At 35.1% G+C, this 27,019-nt stretch overlaps 1 protein-coding gene across 4 annotated transcripts in view; it reads right to left on the reverse strand.

The window, feature by feature from the left end:
* Positions 1-24,652, reverse strand: part of LOC143251066 (uncharacterized) — a 43,677-nt gene extending 19,025 nt beyond the window's left edge. The window contains exon 1 of one of the 4 annotated variants that reach the window (XM_076502418.1): positions 23,905-24,652. In XM_076502418.1, coding sequence (XP_076358533.1) covers positions 23,905-24,214 — 310 coding nt within the window. In that variant the 5' untranslated portion in view covers positions 24,215-24,652. Of the gene's footprint in view, positions 1-4,466; positions 4,513-23,904 lie in introns of those variants that run through there. The other 3 variants (XM_076502417.1, XM_076502416.1, XM_076502419.1) reach the window with 3 other exon arrangements.
* Between the last annotated feature and the right edge of the window lie 2,367 nt (positions 24,653-27,019).

The raw sequence follows: 27,019 nt of genomic DNA on the forward strand, positions 1-27,019 counted from the left end.
TTCTTCATTCTCAAATCACCAGTAATGTAAACTAAACTGTGTTCTTCATTCTCAAATCACCAGTAATGTAAACTAAACTGTGTTCTTCATTCTCAAATCACCAGTAATGTAAACTAAACTGTGTTCTTCATTCTCAAATCACCAGTAATGTAAACTAAACTGTGTTCTTCATTCTCAACTCACCAGTAATGTAAACTAAACTGTGTTCTTCATTCTCAAATCACCAGTAATGTAAACTAAACTGTGTTCTTCATTCTCAACTCACCAGTAATGTAAACTAAACTGTGTTCTTCATTCTCAAATCACCAGTAATGTAAACTAAACTGTGTTCTTCATTCTCAAATCACCAGTAATGTAAACTAAACTGTGTTCTTCATTCTCAAATCACCAGTAATGTAAACTAAACTGTGTTCTTCATTCTCAAATCACCAGTAATGTAAACTAAACTGTGTTCTTCATTCTCAAATCACCAGTAATGTAAACTAAACTGTGTTCTTCATTCTCAACTCACCAGTAATGTAAACTAAACTGTGTTCTTCATTCTCAAATCACCAGTAATGTAAACTAAACTGTGTTCTTCATTCTCAACTCACCAGTAATGTAAACTAAACTGTGTTCTTCATTCTCAAATCACCAGTAATGTAAACTAAACTGTGTTCTTCATTCTCAAATCACCAGTAATGTAAACTGAACTGTATTCTTGATCCTCAATTTACCAGTAATGTACACTGAACTGTATTTTTCATTCTCAACTGACCAATAATGTAAACTAAACTGTGTTTTTCATTCTCAACTCACCAGTAATGTAAACTAAACTGTGTTTCCATTCTCAACTCACCAGTAATGTAAACTAAACTGTATTACTCATTTTCAACTCACCAGTAATGTAAACTAAACTGTATTATTCATTCTCAACTCACCAGTAATGTACACTGAACTGTATTCTTCATTCTCAACTCACCAGTAATGTCAATTAAACTGTGTTCTTCATTCTCAACTCACCAGTAATGTAAAATAAACTGTATTTCTCATTCTCAACTGACCAGTAATGTAAACTAAACTGTATTCCTCATTCTCAGCTGACCAATAATGTAAACTAAACTGTATTCCTCGTTCTCAACTGACCAATAATGTAAACTAAATATATTTTTCATTCTCAACTGACCAGTAATGTAAACTAAACTGTATTCCTCATTTTCAACTCAACACTAATGTAGGTTAAACTGTATTCTTCATTCTCAACTCACCAGTAATGTAAACTAAACTGTATTCTCCATCCTTAACTCATTAACAATGTACACTGAACTGTATTTTTCAATCTCAACTGACTAGTAATGTAAACTAAACTGTATTCTTCATTCTCAACTCACCAGTAATGTCAACTAAACTGTGTTCTTCATTCTCAACTCACCAGTAATGTAAAATAAACTGTATTTCTCATTCTCAACTGACCAGTAATGTAAACTAAACTGTATTCCTCATTCTCAGCTGACCAATAATGTAAACTAAATGTAGTTTTCATTCTCAACTGACAAGTAATGTAAACTAAACTGTATTCCTCATTTTCAACTCACCAGTAATGTAAACTAAACTGTGTTCTTCATTCTCAAATCACCAGTAATGTAAACTAAACTGTGTTCTTCATTCTCAACTCACCAGTAATGTAAACTAAACTGTGTTCTTCATTCTCAAATCACCAGTAATGTAAACTAAACTGTGTTCTTCATTCTCAAATCACCAGTAATGTAAACTAAACTGTGTTCTTCATTCTCAAATCACCAGTAATGTAAACTAAACTGTGTTCTTCATTCTCAAATCACCAGTAATGTAAACTAAACTGTGTTCTTCATTCTCAACTCACCAGTAATGTAAACTAAACTGTGTTCTTCATTCTCAAATCACCAGTAATGTAAACTAAACTGTGTTCTTCATTCTCAACTCACCAGTAATGTAAACTAAACTGTGTTCTTCATTCTCAACTCACCAGTAATGTAAACTAAACTGTGTTCTTCATTCTCAAATCACCAGTAATGTAAACTAAACTGTGTTCTTCATTCTCAACTCACCAGTAATGTAAACTAAACTGTATTCTTCATTTTCACCTCACCAGTAATGTGGTTTAAATTGTATTCGTCATTTTCAACTCATCAGCAATATACAGTTTATCCCTTTTTGTATAAGTCTTTCCTTCTATGGTCGCCTTGTATCCGTATTCTCTTTCAGATTCAACTGTATATCGTGAAAACGATTTGATGCTCGAGTTTGGTTCGAGAGGAAGATAAACTATAGAAATTTGTTTTGTTTTTAATGGAAACGTTTAGGGAAGACACAAGTAGCTCATCCTTAAGGAACCAGGAAAAATAAACACCAGTAATCTTAACTCTGACTTACATAAAACGAAGATTTGGTTTGGTTTGTTTTATTTTGGATTTTGTGCAAAGCTACACGAGAGCTATCTGTGCTAGCCGTCACTAATTTAGCAATGTAAGACTAGAGGGAAGGCAGCTAGTTATCACCACCCACCGCCGACTCTTGAGCTAGTCTTTTACCAACGAATAGTGGATTTGACCGTACATTATAACGTCCCCACGGCTGATAGGGCGATCATGTTTGGTGTGATCGGGATTCGAACTCGCGACCCTCGGTCTACGAGTCGAGTACCTTAACCATCTGGTCGTGCAGGGCCCATTACAACAAAGGAAGTACGCCAACATCCGTGCAGAACTTTAATGAGAGACCATGATCCAATTTCTAACAGGAAGAGCCATCAGCGGGAACTGGAAGTATATGTGCAAGGAGATGATTCATCGGTAAATAATTACAAAAAAAGTTGCAATACCACACACATTGCTCGTTAATTTCTTTGTAACGCATGCGCAAGGATTACCTATTATATTTAATCAATTTTGACATTGAGTGTTATAAGGGAGAGAGCGATTCATACAGTTATTTTGTCTGATGGATATGTGGGCCTCACTGGTCACGGTAATAAACGGTATGAAAACAAGTCAGTAATTATAGGGTTTAGGTGGTTTTTATGTATATGTCATGATGAGCCCTCCAGTGGCTCAGCGGACTTATAGCGCTAAAAACCGGGTTTCGATACCCGTGGTGGGCAGAGCAAAGATAGCCCATCGTGTAGCTTTGTGCTTAATTCAAAACAACAACAATGTCATGATGATTTCATTAAATATTTCTGTCTTCATTTCTTTTGATATACGATGATGATCAAACACGTCCTTTCTCGTGCCAAGCGTGACACTAGCGCCGCCTATTTACCTATAGTGGAAATTCTAGATTTCATGCGCACCGAAAGCGAGTAACAGTGCATTGAACAGGTTTTTCAGAACGGCTGGTATGGGTATTAACACTTTCATTGATAAAGTATCAAAGTGCAGTGAGCAATGTGGTGAACAAATAGTTGCACGTTTCCACGAGAAGCGTTCGGCAAGAATATAAAAATGGCGCGAAATTCTATACCTGCAGCACACCATCTCAAAATGTTCTCAAAGGCAAAACACGTTTGTCTTGAGCTGTACTAAACAACTGTGATTACGGAAGCATACAAGCAATGTCTCCTGGTACACATTTAAAAATGAAAACGTTTAAAGAGTTACTGTAGAAATATTATTGTCGTTAAATAATGTAATAACAAAACTGAACACGGGGAAACCAGATGTACAGTAAACACACGGTTATTTTAACACGATGTTAAAAAAGACTTTCTATATTACGATTTTTTTGGGTTTTTTTTTTAAATTCCGCGCAAAGCCACTCGAGGGCTATCTGCGCTAGCCGTCCCTAATTTAGCAGTGTAAGACTAGAGGGAAGGCAGCTAGTCATCATCACCCACCGCCAACTCTTGGGCTACTCTTTTACCAACGAATAGTGGGATTGACCGTACATTATAACGCCCCCACGGCTGAAAGGGCGAGCATGTTTGGCGCGACAGGGATGCGAACCCGCGACTCTCAGATTACGAGTCGAACGCCTTAACACGCTTGGTCATGTCGGGCCTCTATATTACGAAATGTATTTATTATTGTTACTATTTTTGTTATACTCATGTTTGTGGGTGTTCGTTTTTTTATTTTCTTTTTGTACTTTCCATTGCCTGGAACAGTTGAGAACAATTCGAAGATGTCGTGAGCTGATGGGATATGTTTAGGTTCACATTCTATGGTAACGTACACGTTAAAATCCTGCCACAATACCCATTATCGCGATTTTCAAATAACACACATCAGAAACCTGATGTTCATTAGATAAAACAGTGATGAACGCGAAACCGAATTTCGATTCTGATTACCTGAAAGTTCTGTCATTGGTTTAACACTTGATATAGAATAAAAGTGGGCGTTCCTTGGAGAATACAATGATTTGTATATTCTAATATACAAGTAGGAAAGTTATTCTACTAAAACAAACACATGGTGTTTAGCAGAAATGTATTTTTCAGTACTTACATTTAAATTGTGCGCTAGTGATCGTCAACATCCTCCTAGGATTAATTATTGTTATTTCATTATAATTGATAACACAGTTCTATCGTGTACTGATAATAAAATAACTACTAGCCGCTGAGCAGCATGGGACTGTCCCACTTCGACTCCATTACGCCACTGGTATGACGTATTATGTTTAACCCACTACTTAAACCCATCTTATCTATAGTTATATATTTCTCTCGAGATTATTTATGATTATGTTCTATCTACTGAAAACACTTAACAACCGTAACAGTCTTCTACAGATAGCATTTTTTTTTTCACTGTGATAGTCTTAATTAATATATTTTTAGTTTCTCTTGTTACGCACCATATTTCATATTTATTGTAACGGTCTCGGAGTGTCACCTCCTATCTTTTACTATTTCTTATGTCGCAACATTTATCTCTTATCTAATGAAAACACTTTATTTGTTCTCTTTAGTAACAGTCGTTTGTGGCGATATATTTATAAGTGACGATATTCGCTGAGCCCTTATCTGCTGCTATTTCTTGTTTCCAAGGGACGCCAACACTCTCACTTTTATAAATATCCTTTTTTAAACAGTTATTAAAATTCATTATTGTAATTATAATTAGTTGGATATATCTGAATGATTTTTTTAGGACCGCAGTTCTTCTAAATACTTTCATTTCTATCCACAAAGTGAATAAGATATGGTATCGAGAGTGAGTATGAAAACGCCCCCTGGTGACTCAATGATCAGTTTGAGGATTTACAATCATAAAAATATAGAGTTTTGATACTTGAAGTGGGCGTGAGACTATGTAGCTTTCCGTATAATAACAACAACAAAACGAAAATAAGATGGAAAAAGAATATAAATATTTAATACTATGGGAATGCCTTTCCTTTATTATGTGTCACAACCAACGGCAATATAATCACATGCTAATAGCTTACACTGTGATTGGTTGTCATTCACGTGCCACGGCAGTATAAAGAATATATAAGTAGAGGCTGCCATGCTACGTCCAGTAAATTAAATTTACAGTAATATATTATTAGTTTAATTTAAAGCTATATTAAAATTCTATAAATAATATTCAATTTAATAACAAAATACATTTACTTTAATAAAAGTTTTTTTTTTAATTTCATTAGAAATCCATGCACTACAGCTTATTAAAAGCACTATCGTCTGTACATAAACGTTTAATATGGTGTGGTTTGTTTAAAACGGTCACGTTCTATATTCATAAAACCTATGTAGCATCACTTATTAAAAATGGCCATATTCTGTATGCTCGAACAAACATATGATATGTACCATATATAATGGTAAAGGTAGTGTTTCGAATACATTAACATTTATGATAAACATTATTTTCTTAAAAAATATATTACACACACCAGCTGAGTGTGCCCGTTAAGGAAGCAAAAACTGTGTAAAGAATAGCTAGATAGGGTTTCCCTTTCTTCTTTCTTTTGTTATTGGTTTGTTGTGAATTTCGCGTTAAGCTACTCGAGGACAATCTGCGCCAGCTGTCCCTAATATAGCAGTGTAAGACTAGAGAGAAGGCAGCTAGTCATCACCATCCACCGCCAAATATTGGGCTACTCTTTTACCAACGAATAGTAGGATTGTCCGATACATTATAACGCACCCAGGACTAAAAGGGAGAGCAATTTTGACGCTCCACCACAATTGTTAAGCAGTAACAACAGAGTTGCCAGAAACGTTTAATGAAACTAATATATAACTAGAGTGGTAGGATTCGAACCCGTGACCCTCGGATTACAGTGAGGAATGGTACCTTACATAATTCTACCAAGTCGAGTGCCTTATCCACCTAGCCATGCCGGGCCGCCTTTTGTTATTAAATCTCTAATGACTTGATTAGGTGTTAAATACATATCCTGCTTTGAAAGTAATAATTGACTTATTTAATTAATTAAGTACTCGTGTCTTTAAATTCAAAGCCATGGGTCTTTAAAAGGTTGGAAATGTGCTCTATTTAAGGGGCATTTTGATCCTCCTCAGACAAAAATACAATAGTGAAGTGAAACATGTACACCGTAGGTCAGTTTCCAATTACTGTACAAAAAATACCAAAATCTAACCAGTTGACGAGTTTTAAACAGGTTAAACCGCAGTCCTCACCAGACAGTGTAGCGAATCGAGATTTACACTAGGTCTCTACGTTACAGATATATATATATATATATAATTTTACCTTTGATGAAAAGAAAATCTGTAATATAATAACACTATGTAACAAAAGGTTTACTTTTTCTTGTTCCTGGACAGAAAGTGTTATTTCCCAATTGCTTATGCCTAAAGTAAATGGTAAAGACCTATTTTTTCTTCATACTTTGCTTTTGTAACCTGGGTAATGAAATTTTAAAATTTATCCATTTTCCAGAATATTCCAGGTAAATTCAGTGCTGAGTAGCTGATAGAGAATTTTCTCGAACTTACAAGAATTTTCAAAATTCTCTGGAATGTTGTAAAACTTACGAAAGTTTTCAAGAATATTTTAGAATTTTATAGAACTGTCTATAGTAATATATATACTGGGACTCACCATTCACCACTTCAATTTAGTTCTAGCTTCCTGAGTGAACACATAGACCTATCCAAAGAGGCTTTACCAAGTTTTCCTGTTATCTTTGCCTTTGGGTCAGCAGAGACACCACAGCGCACTACAACAGGAAGCACTGGCCACAACGGACTAAGTTCTCTGTGGGGAGGTGCAATGTCAAGTGTGAGCCACATGTGGACCTTCAGAAGGTGTTGTTCCCACCAAATTGGGTCTTATGAAACAATTTGTCACAGCTCTTAGCTTCTCTAAGCTGTCTGAGGCAACGGTCAAAGCTGGTGTCTTCGTTGGACCACAAATGAAGAAGATCCTGGAGTGCACAAAATTCCCCAAGAAGCTCAGTAGGAAAGAAAAAAAGCTTGGGGCAGCATTGTCGCAGTGGTTCAGGACTTCTTGGGCAATCACAAGGCCTAAAATTATATTGAACTGGTTGAAGCTTTGGTGAAGGACTACGGCGAAATGGGCTGCATGATGTCCCTGAAAGTCCATATCCTTGACGCTCATCTTGATAAATTCAAGGACAGTATACTCAGGGAAACAAGGCGAGCGCTTCCACCAAGATATACTGGACTTTGAACGCTGCTACAAAGGAGCGTATAACGAAAACGTTATGGGAGACTATATTTGGGGGCTGATACGTAGAAAGTGATTTACATTATAGTTGCAAATCTTGAAAAACTACTCACTTATAAACATTTTTGTATAACTTTAGTATAAATACATGTAAATCTTGATTCGTATGTTGTTTTATTCAGACCTTACGTAAATGAAAATGTACAAATTTTCCGTTTTACATAGAAAATAGGTTACTTTCTAAATTTCATTATCCAGGTCACAAAAGAAAGTTTGAAGGGAATAATGGTCATTTTCTGTACTTTTACAATATAAACAATTAAGAAATAACACACACTATCCAGAAACAAAATTTGTGTTACACAGTGTAATTAAACAGCTGATCCACCGTAGAATATACTATGGCGCAATACCATAACATTATTCACACATACCTGAATTAATTTAGGTTATTATATGGTGAATTAAAATGGACTTAGCACCCCCAAATGTATTTAATGAAATTATTAGAGATTTCAGAAGAAAATGAACATTGTTTTTGAATTTCGCCAAAGTCACGTAAGAGCTATCTGCATTAGCCGTCCTAATATAGCAGTGTAAGACCAGAGAGAAGACTGCTAGTCTTCACTACCAACCGACAACTCTTAAACTACTCATTTACTAACGAATAGTGGAACTGACTGAAATATTATAACGCTCCCATTGCTGAAAGGGCGAGCATGTTTGGTGCAGTTTGGTTTGTTTTGAATTTCGCGCAAAGCTACACGAGGGCAATATGCGCCAGCCGTCCCTAATTTAGCAGTGTAAGACTAGTGAGAAGGCACCTAGTCATCACCACCAACTCTTGAGCTACTCTTTTACCAAAGAATAGTGGGATTGATTTGTTTGTTTTCTGGAATTTCGCACAAAGCTACTCGAGGGCTATCTGTGCTAGCCGTCCCTAATTTAGCAGTGTAAGACTAGAGGGAAGGCAGCTAGTCATCACCACCCACTGCCAACTCTTGGGCTACTCTTTTACCAACGAATAGTGGGATTGACCGTCACATTATAACGCCCCCACGGCTGGGAGGGCGAGCATGTTTGGCGCGACTCGGGCGCGAACCCGCGACCCTCAGATTACAAAGCGCACGCCTTAACGCGCTAGGCCATGCCGGGCCCTAGTGGGATTGGCTGTCACATTATAACACCCCCACAGCTGAAATGGCGACCGTACTTGGTGTGATGAAGATTCGAAACTGTGACCCTCAGATAAGGAGTCGAGTGCCTTTACCACCTGGCCTTGCCGAGCCGAAACAAAAGGTAACCAGATGAACTGTTGTTAATGAAAGTCAGCTACTTTCTATAATAACTTATCATTCTGCTCTTAGCAGATTGTCCCTTGCTGGTACAGCGATAAGTCTACGGATTTATAACGCTAAAATCAGAGGTTCGATTCCCCTTGGTGGACTCAGGAGATAGCGCGATATGGCTTTGCTCTAACCAAAAAATACTTGTCAGCTGACTCAAGTACTGTTTGTTTTCCATTTAATCATATTACAAGAATGTTATCACAGTTTCAGCGTACGGATGTTTTAATCTAACATTATCTTTCATTGTAGCTTCTCTCTTCTTATAAAAAACAAACTTCGACATATTATGAAATAGTTTCACTGTAATTTAATCATTATTTTCTGACGGGCCGTAATAAATTCTCACTAAAAGTTATTTTTTCCTTTATAACAACTAATAGAAACACAAATGGATTCCATCCCCTGCTGTTATTTTTATATCTTCAAACCGCTAATAGAAACACAAATGGATTCCATCTCCTTGCTGTTATTTTTATACCCTCAAACCACTAATAGAAACACAAATGGATTCCATCTCCTTGCTGTTATTTTTATACCCTCAAACCACTAATAGAAACACAAATGGATTCCATCCCCCTGCTGTTATTTTTATATCTTCAAACCGCTAATAGAAACACAAATGGATTCCATCTCCTTGCTGTTATTTTTATACCCTCAAACCACTAATAGAAACACAAATGGATTCCATCTCCTTGCTGTTATTTTTATACCCTCAAACCACTAATAGAAACACAAATGGATTCCATCTCCTTGCTGTTATTTTTATATCCTCAAACCACTAATAGAAACACAAATGGATTCCATCTCCTTGCTGTTATTTTTATACCCTCAAACCACTAATAGAAACACAAATGGATTCCATCTCCTTGCTGTTATTTTTATACCCTCAAACCACAAATAGAAACACAAATGGATTCCATCTCCTTGCTGTTATTTTTATATCTTCAAACCACTAATAGAAACATAAATGGATTCCATCTCCTTGCTGTTATTTTTTATACCCTCAAACCACTAATATAAACACAAATGGAAACACCAAATGAAACACAAATGGATTCCATCTCCTTGCTGTTATTTTTATACCCTCAAACCACTAATAGAAACACAAATGGATTCCATCTCCTTGCTGTTATTTTTTATACCATCAAACCACTAATAGAAACACAAATGGATTCCATCTCCTTGCTGTTATTTTTTATACCCTCAAACCACTAATAGAAACACAAATGGATTCCATCTCCCTGCTGTTATTTTTATACCCTCAAACCACTAATAGAAACACAAATGGATTCCATCTCCTTGCTGTTATTTTTATACCCTCAAACCACTAATAGAAACACAAATGGATTCCATCTCCTTGCTGTTATTTTTTATACCCTCAAACCACTAATAGAAACACAAATGGATTCCATCTCCTTGCTGTTATTTTTTATACCCTCAAACCACTAATAGAAACACAAATGGATTCCATCTCCTTGCTGTTATTTTTATATCTTCAAACCACTAATAGAAACACAAATGGATTCCATCTCCTTGCTGTTATTTTTATACCCTCAAACCACTAATAGAAACACAAATGGATTCCATCTCCTTGCTGTTATTTTTATACCCTCAAACCACTAATAGAAACACAAATGGATTCCATCTCCTTGCTGTTATTTTTATACCCTCAAACCACTAATAGAAACACAAATGGATTCCATCTCCTTGCTGTTATTTTTATACCCTCAAACCACTAATAGAAACACAAATGGATTCCATCTCCTTGCTGTTATTTTTTATACCCTCAAACCACTAATAGAAACACAAATGGATTCCATCTCCTTGCTGTTATTTTTTATACCCTCAAACCACTAATAGAAACACAAATGGATTCCATCTCCTTGCTGTTATTTTTTATACCCTCAAACCACTAATAGAAACACAAATGGATTCCATCTCCTTGCTGTTATTTTTTATACCCTCAAACCACTAATAGAAACACAAATGGATTCCATCTCCTTGCTGTTATTTTTTATACCCTCAAACCACTAATAGAAACACAAATGGATTCCATCTCCCTGCTGTTATTTTTATACCCTCAAACCACTAATAGAAACACAAATGGATTCCATCCCCCTGCTGTTATTTTTATATCTTCAAACCGCTAATAGAAACACAAATGGATTCCATCTCCCTGCTGTTATTTTTATATCCTCAAACCACTAATAGAAACACAAATAGATTCTCTCTCCCTACTGTTATTTTTATATCCTCAAACCACTAATAGAAACACAAATGGATTCCATCTCCTTGCTGTTATTTTTATATCCTCAAACCACTAATAGAAACACAAATAGATTCTCTCTCCCTGCTGTTATTTTTATATCCTCAAACCACTAATAGAAACACAAATGGATTCCATCTCCCTGCTGTTATTTTTATATCCTCAAACCACTAATAGAAACACAAATAGAGATTCTCTCCCTACTGTTATTTTTATATCCTCAAACCACTAATAGAAACACAAATGGATTCCATCTCCCTGCTGTTATTTTTATATCCTCAAACCACTAATAGAAACACAAATAGATTCTCTCTCCCTGCTGTTATTTTTATATCCTCAAACCACTAATAGAAACACAAATGGATTCCATCTCCTGCTGTTATTTTTATATCCTCAAACCACTAATAGAAACACAAATAGATTCTCTCTCCCTGCTGTTATTTTTATATCCTCAAACCACTAATAGAAACACAAATGGATTCCATCTCCCTGCTGTTATTTTTATATCCTCAAACCACTAATAGAAACACAAATAGATTCTCTCTCCCTACTGTTATTTTTATATCCTCAAACCACTAATAGAAACACAAATGGATTCCATCTCCCTGCTGTTATTTTTATATCCTCAAACCACTAATAGAAACACAAATAGATTCCATCTCCCTGCTGTTATTTTTATATCCTCAAACCACTAATAGAAACACAAATGGATTCCATCTCCCTACTGTTATTTTTATATCCTCAAACCACTAATAGAAACACAAATGGATTCCATCTCCCTGCTGTTATTTTTATATCCTCAAACCACTAATAGAAACACAAATAGATTCTCTCTCCCTGCTGTTATTTTTATATCCTCAAACCACTAATAGAAACACAAATGGATTCCATCTCCCTGCTGTTATTTTTATATCCTCAAGCCACTAATAGAAACAAATTGATTCCATCTCCTTGCTGTTATTTTTATATCCTCAAACCACTAATAGAAACATAAATAGATTAACTCTCCCTACTGTTACTTTTTATATCCTCAAACCACTAATAGAAACACAAATAGATTCACTCTCCCTACTGTTATTTTTTATATCCTCAATCCACTAATAGAAACACAAATGGATTCCATCTCTTTGCTACGATACTTTGGATGTTGCACAATTACTGCTTATGTAAGTCTTCATGTTACGTGAAAGCCATGACACTTTGGGTGTTCCAGAATTCCTGTAAATATAGATATTTATGTTTCGTGAAACCTATGATGCTTTGGATGTTTCAGAATGTCTGTCAATATAAGTCTTTGCGTTACATAAAAATAGCGTAATTAGGTCCAGTTGACGCAGAAATGTCTGTGAAAAAATCTAAACAATTAATACCTTCCTGCAAACAACAAACTATTATTTTCATATCAATATTTTTTGCACAAGGGTGTGTTGTTGTTGCTGTTGTTTTAAAATTAAGCACAAAGCTACACAATGGGCTATCTGTGCTGTGCTCACCACGGGTATAGAAACTCGGATTTTAGCGTTTTAAGTCCGCAGGCATACCGCTGAGCCACTAGGGGGCCACAAGGGTGTGAAAATCCTTAATTTATAAGTTACTTTCACAGAACCGAAGTGGTTCTCACGTGAAGAAAAATCTATAACCAAATCATCAGTATGTGATTTTTTTTTTCGGGATTTATTGATTTTTGTAGATTGAGGGAGATCTGAAGTAATTAAAAGAAAATAATAAATTAAAACAGCGTTTATCTGAAATCAAAACTTTGGAAGATAAGGTGATCTCGATACATTACATTTACATGTAACGTATATATGTGTTTGTGTGTGCGTCTTTTAAAAATGTCAGTTTGATAATATAAAGAAATAAGTACAAAATGCACTTGATATAATTAAGCACGCCAGCCAATGAGAGCTTGTGTACCCGTTAAATAAGTTCCAATTAAACACCTTACCTGCATAAAAAAACATGATCACGTGCATTCTTACCATAACTTGTCTTATCTTGTTATCGTAGTAATAACAAAAACTGTTATGTATAGTTTTTCTGCGCACAAGAACTTAATAATAAAATATGTAAGTACACTTGTTTCCCGGTGTCCAAGTGATTAACGTGACTGGCTCTGGATCCGAGGGTCCGTGGTTCGTCTTCTGTTGCCGTAACAAACAAATCGCGCTTTGCATCTTGATGACGATGAAGTCCTGGTATATCATATCAGACAAGCTTGGCTTGGTTTGTATTTCGCGCGAAGCTACAGGAGGGCTTTCTGCGCTGGTCATCCTTAATGACATACTTGAGGGAAGACAGCTAATCAACACCACCTACCGCCAACTCGTGAGCTACCGTTTTACCAAAGAATAATGAGATTGATCGTCACATTACAACGGCCCCACGGCTGAAAGAGCGATCATGTTTGGTGGGACGGAGAGCCGGTGAGACAGGAGTAGCCAAACAGTTGGCGGCGGATAATGTTAGCTATAGTTACCTTCCTTCCAGCTAACAGTTCAAAATTAGGAACAGCTTTTACAGATAGCTTTTTGTAGCGTGAACAAACGCATCATCCCCAGTGAACGAGCAATACGTTTGAGAACTTACAACACTTTAATCCAAGGCTCGATTCTCCATGGTGGTCAAGGTTCATCAAAATATTTCACGGTAACATGTTTCTGAATCAAATGCTCGTCTTATAGAAAACAGACCAAACCAGTCAGTTTTTATATCGTGGAATAAAGGCCAAAATGTATTAGATTATTTTGACATAATAATGTTAAATCAAATGTTTTTAGTCCGTTAAGTTTTTGTTTTGATATTACAAATGGAATACTACTTTTGTTTGTAAGCCGATATCAAATTTCGTTGTTTTTTTTCGGTTGTTTTTAGTATTTAAAATTGAATATTACCTAAAGAAGTATCATAATTTGCACTTGATAATAAATACTTTGTGAAGTCACGTCTTGGTGAAGATAAGAACTTGTACTTCGTTAAGAAAAATTTACCACTGTGAGAGGAATTCATAAGAGAAACAATATTCGAAAACCTACTATGATATATAAGTATAGCATACACTTTATACCCCCGTTTATTAATATCAGAAATGGCTTAGCAGATAGTCCGATGTGGCTTTGCTATAAAAAAACAAATATATTAGAAATTATCAAATACTCTTAATTATGCAGGTAAACGAAGTTTTCGTATAACGCGATGGTCAAGAAAGTTGATAACTTCATTTTGCTCCAGCTACTTATTGTTCTGTGTTATTCACCTAGAATAGCACCTTTTTTCTTCATGTGATAAAGATAGCTGCAAAGTCTTCTTTACTATGCGAAGTTAGACAGCTCTCTATTTCACTGGCAATTTTGTGATATTTTGAGGTTATAACCTCTCTTATGTTTCATTGGTAATAAACAGTCACGTGAGTAGCTTTAGTCACTCTGAGTAAACCTGATGTTAACGAGTTAAAAAAGAGAAAGTGACATGATATTTATTCAGTCTGGAATAAGATTTATAGAGAGTTAGATCAGTATGACCTGATCTGAGTTAGTCTATTTACTACATCAAAAAACTACTTCAAACCTGACCTTTCCAGTAAAGATAATAGTCCATTGTGGCAAGTAAAGTACATTTTCACTGTATTTGTTTAAATAAAGTTAGTTCACTGTGATCGCCCACTTGTTTTCACAAGCTCAGCTAGTTAGAGATTACAGGATTAATTCGCAGTAAGTATCCTGACGAATCTCCAGTTATTTTGAAGACCTATCTTATCACTCTCAGGGGGAAAATCAGTGCTGTTTGAATACACCGTATTATTATACTTACCGTCTTCTTCCTTGTTGGCAGTCGAATTTACTACGTCATTTTTTTAGAAATACTAACAATTGGTGCTTAGAAATCACATGATTTCATCTTAATGACTTTTGGCAACGTGCCAGAAAAATAACTTAGTTTACCGGTTTTTATGGTTGTATAGACCAAAAAGAAAATATTTCAAACAACTCACAGAATATTATTTATCAATTTATTTATCTGTCTATCTTCATAACATCGTCCCGACTATATATCTAGTCATATCTTACTTTATTTAAGTAACTATAACTTATATATTATTGCCGATCTAATTACACCTTGCCTTTCTCACCAACCTAACTTTAACATGTTTTTCTTTTTACCTATCTGTCTACCCAACTCGCTGAAACTTGCTTGTCTATCTATCTTACTAAATGTTCATCTCAGTGTATCAAACTCATTAAAACATACATACTTGTCTATCTGTCTGACTCGATGAAACGTACTTGTCCGTTTCGTTATTTAACTGACTATTTATTTTTCATCACGTTGAATATCTAACATAGCTTATAATCATTTTTATTTCTACCTATTAATGTACTATTTAGATTTAATTATTGAAAGATTTTCGCTGTCACAAACAATATGAATTATGCCAGTTAAAAAAAAGAAAGAAAACACCCCGTCAAAGGTTGGAATAAAAAATGTCCAGTTTCCACGTTGGTTCGTTATTCACTTATGTATCAGTAGAAGAAACAATGGAACAACTGAAACGAAAATTCTGTGAACTACACCTAGCACTTCCGGTTCCGGTTAGTTATTTTCGTCTTAATGAAATCCGTGTTGATGTTGTTTTGAATTAAGCACAAAGTTACACAATGGGCTATCTGTGCTCTGTCCACCACGGGTATCGAAACCTGGTTTTTAGCGTTGTAAGTCCACAGACATACCGCTGAGCTACTAGGGGTCATCTGTGTAGAACACAACGTGTTAATTTCAGGACAATATTTCCTACATAAATGAGATAATCCCTTACCTCCAATACTACTTAATATGTTTATGGATTGCATAGAAAGTCAGTTACTTCCATAAACTGACATTAATGAAGTCCATCATTGCGTTACTTAGGTGGTATCTCATCTTTTTTTACTCGCATCTTTCCAGTTCACTAAATCGTACTTGTATATCTTACTTATGACGTAACTTGCTTGTCTGTACAACAGTAAAACTAATGGAAACATGTAGCTGAATGTTTACCTTCCTAGTGATTCGCTGCTGTGACCTATAATTCTTCAATTGTGTGTATTTAAATCTTAATATATATTTAGAACCATGGGTAAACTATAGTTTGTTTTTGGAAGAAGTATTTAGAAATATGGGTAAACCATAGTTTGTTTTTGGAAGAAGTGTTTAGAAATATGGGTAAACCATAGTTTGTTTTTAAAAGAAGTGTTTAGAAATATGGGTAAACCATAGTTTGTTTTTGGAAGAAGTATTTAGAAATATGGGTAAACCATAGTTTGTTTTTGGAAGAAATGTTTAGAAATATGGGTAAACTATAGTTTGTTTTTGGAAGAAGTATTTAAAAATATGGGTAAAGCATAGCTTGTTTTTGGAAGAAGTGTTTAGAAATATGGTTAAACCATAGTTTTTTTTTGGAAGAAGTGTTTAGAAATATGGGTAAACCATAGTTTGTTTTTGGAAGAAGTGTTTAGAAATATGGGTAAACCATAGTTTGTTTTTGGAAGAAGTATTTAGAAATATGGGTAAACCATAGTTTGTTTTTGGAAGAAGTGTTTAGAAATATGGGTAAACCATAGTTTGTTTTTGGAAGAAGTATTTAGAAATATGGGTAAACCATAGTTTGTTTTTGGAAGAAGTGTTTAAAAATATGGGTAAACCATAGTTTATTTTTGGAAGAAGTATTTAGAAATATGGGTAAACCATAGTTTGTTTTTGGAAGAAGTATTTAGAAATATGGGTAAACCATAGTTTGTGTTTGGAAGAAGTATTTAGAAATATGGTTAAACCATAGTTTGTTTTTGGAAGAAGTGTTTAGAAATATGGGTAAACCATAGTTTGTTTTTGGAAGAAGTGTTTAGAAATATGGGTAAACCATAGTTTTTTTTAGAAGAAGTGTTTAGAAATATGGGTAAACCATAATTTGTTTTTGGAAGAAGTGTTTAGAAATATGGGTAAACCATAGTTTGTTTTTGGAAGAAGTGTTTAGAAATATGGATAAATCATAGTTTGTTTTTGGAAGAAGTGTTTAGAAATATGGGTAAACCATAGTTTGTTTATGGAAGAAGTGTTTAGAAATATGGGTAAACCATAGTTTGTTTTTGGAAGAAGTATTTAAAAATATGGGTAAACCATAGTTTATTTTGGAAGAAGTATTTAGAAAAATGGGTAAACCATAGTTTGTTTTTGGAAGAAGTGTTTAGCAATATGGGTAAACCATAGTTTGTTTTTGGAAGAAGTGTTTAGAAATATGGGTAAACCATAGTTTGTTTTTGGAAGAAGTGTTTAGCAATATGGGTAAACCATAGTTTGTTTTTGGAAGAAGTGTTTAGAAATATGGGTAAACCATAGTTTGTTTTTGGAAGAAGTGTTTAGAAATATGGGTAAACCATAGTTTGTTTTTGGAAGAAGTGTTTAGAAATATGGGTAAACCATAGTTTGTTTTTGGAAGAAGTGTTTAGAAATATGGGTAAACCATAGTTTGTTTTTGGAAGAAGTATTTAAAAATATGGGTAAACCATAGTTTATTTTGGAAGACGTATTTAGAAAAATGGGTAAACCATAGTTTGTTTTTGGAAGAAGTGTTTAGCAATATGGGTAAACCATAGTTTGTTTTTGGAAGAAGTGTTTAGAAACATGGGTAAACCATAGTTTGTTTTTGGAATAAGTGTTTAGCAATATGGGTAAACCATAGTTTGTTTTTGGAAAAAGTGTTTAGAAATATGGGTAAACCATAGTTTGTTTTTGGAAGAAGTGTTTAGAAATATGGGTAAACCATAGTTTGTTTTTGGAAGAAGTGTTTAGAAATATGGGTAAACCATAGTTTGTTTTTGGAAGAAGTGTTTAGAAATATGGGTAAACCATAGTTTGTTTTTGGAAGAAGTATTTAAAAATATGGGTAAACCATAGTTTATTTTGGAAGAAGTATTTAGAAAAATGGGTAAACCATAGTTTGTTTTTGGAAGAAGTGTTTAGAAATATGGGTAAACTATAGTTTATTTTTGGAAGAAGTATTTAGAAATATGGGTAAACCATAGTTTGTTTTTGGAAGAAGTATTTAGAAATATGGGTAAACCATAGTTTGTGTTTGGAAGAAGTATTTAGAAATATCGTTAAACCATAGTTTGTTTTTGGAAAAAGTGTTTAGAAATATGGGTAAACCATAGTTTGTTTTTGGAAGAAGTGTTTAGAAATATGGGTAAACCATAGTTTTTTTTGGAAGAAGTGTTTAGAAATATGGGTAAACCACAGTTTGTTTTTGGAAGAAGTATTTAGAAATATGGGTAAACCATAGTTTGTTTTTGGAAGAAGTGTTTAGAAATATGGGTAAACCATAGTTTTTTTTTTGGAAGAAGTGTTTAGAAATATGGGTAAACCATAGTTTGTTTTTGGAAGAAGTGTTTAGAAATATGGGTAAACTATAGTTTGTTTTTGGAAGAAGTATTTAAAAATATGGGTAAACCATAGTTTATTTTGGAAGAAGTATTTAGAAAAATGGGTAAACCATAGTTTGTTTTTGGAAGAAGTGTTTAGAAATATGGGTAAACTATAGTTTATTTTTGGAAGAAGTATTTAGAAATATGGGTAAACCATAGTTTGTTTTTGGAAGAAGTATTTAGAAATATGGGTAAACCATAGTTTGTGTTTGGAAGAAGTATTTAGAAATATCGTTAAACCATAGTTTGTTTTTGGAAAAAGTGTTTAGAAATATGGGTAAACCATAGTTTGTTTTTGGAAGAAGTGTTTAGAAATATGGGTAAACCATAGTTTTTTTTGGAAGAAGTGTTTAGAAATATGGGTAAACCATAGTTTGTTTTTGGAAGAAGTGTTTAGAAATATGGGTAAACCATAGTTTGTTTTTGGAAGAAGTGTTTAGAAATATGGGTAAACCATAGTTTGTTTTTGGAAGAAGTATTTAGAAATATGGGTAAACCATAGTTTGTTTTTGGAAGAAGTGTTTAGAAATATGGGTAAACCATAGTTTGTTTTTGGAAGAAGTGTTTAGAAATATGGGTAAACCATAGTTTTTTTTTGGAAGAAGTGTTTAGAAATATGGGTAAACCATAGTTTGTTTTGGAAGAAGTGTTTAGAAATATGGGTAAACCATAGTTTAATTCTGAGCAATTGTTTGGAACGACTGAAAGTTCATAGTTTAAATATGGGACAAGTATTTGAAACTATTGCTAGTCCAAAGTATATAGAACCAATGGTAAACCATAGTTTAATTTTAAAACAAACATTTGGAGCTATGAGTAAACAATAGATTTAAAATACTTAGAACTAAGGGTAAACTATGGTTGAATTTTTGTCTTTAATACTGAAAAAAAATGTTAATCAATCCCAACGAACTTTGTTGTAAGAAGGACAGTAAAGTCCTGCTATTTGATTAGAATAGCTTCAGAGTTGGTGGTGTGTGCTTTTGATAACAAATCGTGTTATTCTATTCTCTTAGCTCAAAATTAGTAACTGATAGCATGAATAGCACTTTTGTGAGCTTTTGGTGAGTGTCTGAAATAAACAAATAATTATTTAATGAATAAAAAATTCATTATAAGATCAAATTTCTTTTTTTCACATAAATATCTCCCGTCTCCCCGTCTTTAGGATCCATTAATTTATTTTGCTGAGATAATCATAAGATATAATATGTTCGTTTTCTCACATAAATCTTTCCTGTGCTTACCTATATACATAAAGCACAAATATCTGTCTGTCTGCCTGTCTGTTATTTAACTACTCCTAGGTCGCTGGACCAATCTCAACCAAATTATGTAGGATGATAGATTGAAACAAGGTGCATGCTATTGGTGGTTCATAAGTCCCTCTAGCTCCATTTTTGCTGTTATTCAGTATTCATTATCTTTGAAATAAGTTAACCTTAACTACCTTCGTAGATGGCGCCACGACCTTACACACACACAAGTAAACAAATAAAAAGAAAAACACTTTCTTACATTTTATATAACACAGTAAATGGCCGTCAATTACTTAATAACGTGAAGAGAAAGTAAACATATTTGCCCTTAGTTTCACAGTGTTTCACCATTACCCCAGGAAGATCGCACGATTATTCTTGCCTCGGCATTAATTGTAAGTAAATGGCATAATAATACCTGTGTATATATATAAGAAGTGTTACTTTGTAATTTCCAAAACAAGTCAACTTTGTGAAGTGTACACACAAATTACACCCCTACTTTAGTGTGTGAAAATGTCCAAACGAGTTCTCAAGTCATTGTATTCAGGTAAATAAAAACTAGCCAAAAGGATGGAACAAAAAAAGTCAAAAGAAATAGCAAGAGAAACTGTTACAAGACAAATTCAAGGTAGAGAAATGATAAGAGCACAGGAAACAGTTGATAAAGCTGGTATTAGACAGAGTCAAGAGAGAGAAAGGACAACTAGGAGAAGAGACACCTAATGAAACCACTAAAGACAGAGTGAAGAGAGAGGAAGGATAGCTAGGAGAAGAGACACCCAATGAAACCACTAAAGGCAGAGTCAAGAGAGAGAAAGGACAACTAGAAGGAAAAGACACCTAATGAAACCGTTAAAGACAAATTCAAGAAAAAAAGGGAGAAAGAATAGCTAGGAGAAGAGACACCCAATGAAATCGTTAAAGACAGAGTCAAGAGGGAGAAAGGATAGCTAGGAGAAGAGACACCCAATGAAACCGTTAAAGACAGAGTCAAGAGGGAGAAAAGAATAGCTAGGAGAAGAGACACCCAATGAAATCGTTAAAGACAGAGTCAAGAGGGAGAAAGGATAGCTAGGAGAAGAGACACCCAATGAAACCGTTAAAGACAGAGTCAAGAGGGAGAAAGAATAGCTAGGAGAAGAGACACCCAATGAAATCGTTAAAGACAGAGTCAAGAGGGAGAAAGGATAGCTAGGAGAAGAGACACCCAATGAAACCGTTAAAGACAGAGTCAAGAGGGAGAAATAATAGCTAGGAGAAGAGACATCCAGGGAAACCACTAAATTCAGAGTCAAGAGAGAGATAAAATGGTTTGGAGAAGAGCAGCTGGGACAATTAACAAAACTCAAAACTGCTGCCATAAAAGAAGGTGATCGTGACAGAATGACAAGAAGAAGACTGAAAGAATGAACTGCTGGTAAAACAGAACAAGATATACAATACTGAGATCAAAGAAGTGTGTTTCAAAACAGCTTATGATCAGAATCATTATTATGAATCAGAGTCTACACATGATGTTGGAAGTTCTATAGCATATGGTTTATGATTATGATCAGAATCATAATTACGAATCAGAGTCTACACATGATGTTAAAAAATCTATATAATGTGATTTATGATTATGATCAGAATCATTATTACGAATCAGAGTCTACACATGATGTTAAAAAATCTATATAATGTGATTTATGATTATGATCAGAATCATTATTACGAATCAGAGTCTACACATGATGTTGGAAGATCTATAGAATGTGATTTATGATTATGATCAGAATCATTATTACGAATCAGAGTCTACACATGATGTTAAAAGATCTATATAATGTGATTTATGATTATGATCAGAATCATTATTACGAATCAGAGTCTACAAGTGATGTTTGAAGTTCTATAGAATGTGATTTATGATTATGATCAGAATAATTACTATAAATCAAAGTCTATACATGATGTTGGAAGATCTTTAGAATGTGATTTTTGCAGGGCAGAAATATATCCAATTAAACAGCCAAGACTATGTCTATCCCTAGATGTACTCCTTCGGGGAAATGCGAAGAAACTGAAAATTTCCTAACAGTATCTATATACATAGAACACAAAAAAACATGTATGTTTGTCTGTTTATAATCTAACCACGTCTAGGTCGTTGGACCAATTACAACCAAATTTTCTGGGATGATAGTTTGGAACAAGAGACATGCTAATGATGGTTTACAACTTATTCAACCCATTACAGATGTTACTTAACATTTATTACCTTTGACGTTAACTACATTCATAGGTATGTAGTGAAAAAATATGGTCGCCAATATTTCAGTAATACATAAATATAGACGAACTTTCTACTTCAACAGCCATCATTGTAATGGATTTACTACCGTATATTATTTTAATATTGATGTTTGTTTTAGTTAATATATTTCGAGATGCATATAACTTATATAATTAACTATGTATTCGAAAGTCCCATCTGTTCTCAAAATTTGCTGAAGATTCTCGAGCGTAAGAATCAACAACGTACAACGTGGATATGTAAAATGCTAGTGATTGCCAGTATTGTTGCGAACTAAACTTTCTAGAAACTGGGCTTTAAAGTTTATAAATCACAACAAGCGGAGAGACAATAATATTGTTGGTTCGCTACAGTCAGCATACCACATACCTCTGATTTCGAATATAGATATCGAACATTAAAACCTTCAGTGAATTAACTTCAGACGTTACTCTGTCTACGGGGACATAAGATATTGTCGTCGGTGTAAAAACTTATGTGTGTTTACTGAATCAACTAGCTAGCTAGTCATCAAGAAAAATGTACTCGTGCACTGAATACCGTCGATACACGATTCAGTTCCAGATCAGATAGACGACTCGGTAATGTTTGTAAGTGTCTAAAATGTTTGTATATAAATTATTATTTGTAATAAGCATTATATAGATTCTATTGGCCAGGCATGGCCGGGTGATTAGGGCGTTTGACTCGTAATTTGAGAGTGCAGATATGAATCTTCGTCATACCAAACATGCTCGCCCTTTCAGCCGTGAGGGTGTTATAACGTGACGGTCAATCCCACTATTCATTGGTAAAAGAGTAGCCCAAGAGTTGGCGGTGGGTGGTGATGACTAGCTGCCTTCCCTCTAGTCTTACACTACTAAATCAGGGACGGCTAGCGCAGATAGTCCTCGTGTAGCTTTGCTCGAAATTCAAAAACAAACAAAAAGCACCCATACATGCTCCTACAAGATCACTCTGACCATTTTACAGTGAGTACCATGTTTTAAGTAAATATATATATATGTTGAATTCTTAAAGTTTATATAAAACGTGTGGTGAGGTAATATCAAATAAATACTGTAATAATAGGTTTGTTTTGTTTGTGTTTTGAATTTCGCGCAAAGCTACTCGAGGGCTATCTGTGCTAGCCGTCCCTAATTTAGTAATGTAAGACTAGAGGGAAGGCAGCTAGTCATCACCACCCACCGCCAACTCTTGCGCTACTCTTTCCCCAACGAATAGTGGGATTGACCGTCACATTATAATGCTCCCACGGTTGAAAGGGCGAACATGTTTGGTAAGACGAGGATTCAAACCTTGGATTACGAGTCGAACGTCGTAACCCACCTGATCATGGTGGGCCTTAATAATAGGTTATAAATAAATTGTGTTGAAGTAAAGGAGTTTTTGTTATTTAGCATAGTATCCATCACCACATTATTTAAAGTTCATAACCCCTCCTTTATCGCAGAGAAACTAAAAAAATTATATAAATCTCTATCTCTAAAACCTATATAACATTAACATGATGCAGTCTCAAGGGGAAAATATGCTCAATAAAACGCCCTAGATTGTCTTGTTTTTTAACGACAGAAAATATAAATATTATAATAATGTAGCCATGAACAATGGAATACGAGTGTCTGTTTATATATATAAAATTGGCCTACCTTTCTTTATGGATGATGTTTTCGGTGTTGTTACTTCTCCAGACATATGTATGTCAGATGTCTGTTCAGAAACATCCATTGCTGTTTGTATCGCATCTGTTAAAACGTTTTTGTTTACGAAATTGTGTAAAGGTGTATATGGCTTTTCATGCGGAGTTTTAGCTCTGCCAGAGATGTTATGAAAAGCATCTCTAGGCGAGACAACAAACCCGATCGGTTTAAGCATACGTTTTGCACAAATACCGGTTCTAATGCACGAGCACAGCACTAACGCTACATAAGCAACAACGACCGCTAGTAAAATACGCATTTTTCACTCTTTTCACCAGTTCTTTAAGCTTTCATATAAGCTTCGAGAGCTAGAAATTAGCTCCATACATGAGGATTGATTTAACAAGCACCCACAAGGTGCACCCAATTCTCCAGGGCGTCGTTAAACAACAATCGTTTTACGCAATATTACGTAAAGGTAATCAAATCAAACCTTATCGCCGGAAAACTATTTCGTAAAAAATACGACAACGGAAAAAACAAACGTATTTCTTTCTCAGTTAATCGGACAACAACCCTCTGAAGTGTTAATTAAAACATTGGTAACCGTAGCACAACACAAGCTAAATAAGAAATAACACCGCACAACAGAAATGCATGGTATTGTCACAACTTTTGCAGTAGAAGACTCTTCAAGGTAGAGAGGCTGATACCTGACTGTTTCTTCAGAGAACTATAACGGGTATTTTGTTGTGTGCAACTTGTCTCCACGCGCTGACGAATGTCACGTGCAATTACGTCATCGCATGATTATCAGCGCTTCTAGGTATACTTAGTGTAAACTTTGTACCATTTCGCTTGCAGTAGGCCCGGCATGGCCAGGTGGGTTAAGGCTTTCGAGTCGAAATCTGAGGGTCGCGGGTTTGAATCCCCGTTGCACCAAACATGCTCGCACTTTCAGCCGTAAGGGAGTTATAATGTGACGGTCAATTCCACTATTCGTTGGTAAAGAGTATTCGAAGTGTTGGCAGTGGGTGGTAATGACTAGCTGCCTTCCCTCAAGTCTTACTTTGCTAAATTAGGGACGGCTAGCGCAGACATCCCTCGAGTAGCTTTACTCAAAATTAAAAACAAACAAACAAAAACAAAACAAACACAGTTAGGACTATTGTGAGCGACGCTGTCGTTCAATTTTATTCTTTCCTAGAAAGCAACAGATACTTACGGATGCTTTGCTTGTGAACCGTCAGTATACAACACAGTTACTATCTTTGTTTGGCTTGATCAGGTTTAAAATGTTAAAATATTTTTGTCAGTTATTTAATATAGCCACTTTTTTCATTCTGTTTATATTTGATGTAAGAAGGAAATATTTATAGTATTTGATGAAAGTACCGTCATGAAATTTAAATCGAAAATATCCCCACCACCACCACCTTCCTAAACACCGGATTTCAGTACTTGTGGTGGGCACAGCACAGATGTGTGTGTTTGTGTGTTTTTCGTATAGCAAAGCCACAAAGGGCTATCTGCTCAGCCCACCGAGGGGAATCGAACCCCTGATTTTAGCGTTATAAATCCGGAGACATACCGCTGTACTAGCGGGGGCAGCACAGCATAGATAGCCCATTATTTAGGCTTGCGTTTAATAACAAAGCGTACAATCAAACAAACAATCCTAGAAAACATATATGTGGTTGTACAATCAAACAAACAATCCTAGAAAACATATATGTGGTTGTACAATCAAACAAACAATCCTAGAAAACATATGTGGTTGTACTGCAGAAAGACAGTCTCATACTTTCAACTCTATTAAAACTATTGTTTTCTCATAATTTTGAAAAATTACTTTAACTCAGTTAAAATGTATTGTTTGTTTGTTTTGAATTTCGCGCAAAGCTACTCGAGGGCTATCTGCAGTAGCCGTCCCTAATTTAGCAGTGTAAGACTAGAGGAAAGGCAGCTAGTCATCACTACCCACCGCCAACTCTTGGGCTACTCTTTTATCAAGGAATTGTGGGATTGACCGTCACATTATAACGCCCCACGGTTGAAAGGGCGAGCATGTTTGGTGCCACCGGGATTCGAAGCTGCGACCCTCGGATTATGAGTTGAACGCCTTAACACGCTTGGCCATGCCGAGTCCAAATGTATTATTTTGAACACTTACTTTAACTCAGTCAAAACATATTGTTATATCATGATTTTGAACAATTATTTTAACTCAGTTAAAACATATTGCTATATCATTTTTAACACTTATGATCCAAGGGTTATGTATTACATGAAAACATTTCTATCTTCAAGCCTTTATGTTTTACGATACTTTTACAGTACACAAAAAAACTTATATGCGGACATTTCGGCTCCTTTTGGTAAAGCAAAGAGTATTCAATAATGATAACATTAAGGTAAAAAAATAATTTCAACTATTTTGAACAAGGAAAAACTGCAATTTAAACATAGTAAACTGTAAAGACAAAATGCTACTAATCAGTGGTGTATTTACATAATGTAAGCCAAACCCAGGAATTTCCAGTTTCGTGATTAGTGTCCTATAAAACACAACGCACGTTATTAGTGTTCGATTAACAAATAACCGATTTGGGAGGTGCCGTATAATGGTTTGTATCTACTATTTTTCTTTACGCAGAACGAACGTTGTGTTGCTAATTTTCATATACGGTTAGTAACGCATGCGTCATATACATGGCCCGGCATGGACAAGCCTGTTAAGGCGTGCGACTCCCAATCTGAGGGTCGCGGGTTTGAATCCCGGTCGCGCGAAACATGCTCGCTCTTTCAGCCGTGGGGGCGTTATAATGTGACGGTCAATCCCACTATTCGTTGGTAAAAGAGTAGCCCAAGAGTTGGAGGTGGGTGGTGATGACTAGCTGCCTTCCCTCTAGTCTTACACTGCTAAATTAGGGACGGCTAGTGCAGATAGTCCTCGTGTAGCTTTCTGCGAAATTCAAAAAAAAAAAAAACAATCCTTATTATTTTGTTTTTAAACACCGCTATCAGTTGCTGGCTTGAAATAGACTGAATAAAATATGATTACAAAACTGACTTTCCGAAACCCTGTACGTTTAAAGAATTGTTACTTGGTTCTGGGCCCGGC

The sequence above is a fragment of the Tachypleus tridentatus genome, chromosome 5 (genome assembly GCF_004210375.1).
Source record: "Tachypleus tridentatus isolate NWPU-2018 chromosome 5, ASM421037v1, whole genome shotgun sequence".
NCBI lineage: Eukaryota > Metazoa > Arthropoda > Merostomata > Xiphosura > Limulidae > Tachypleus > Tachypleus tridentatus.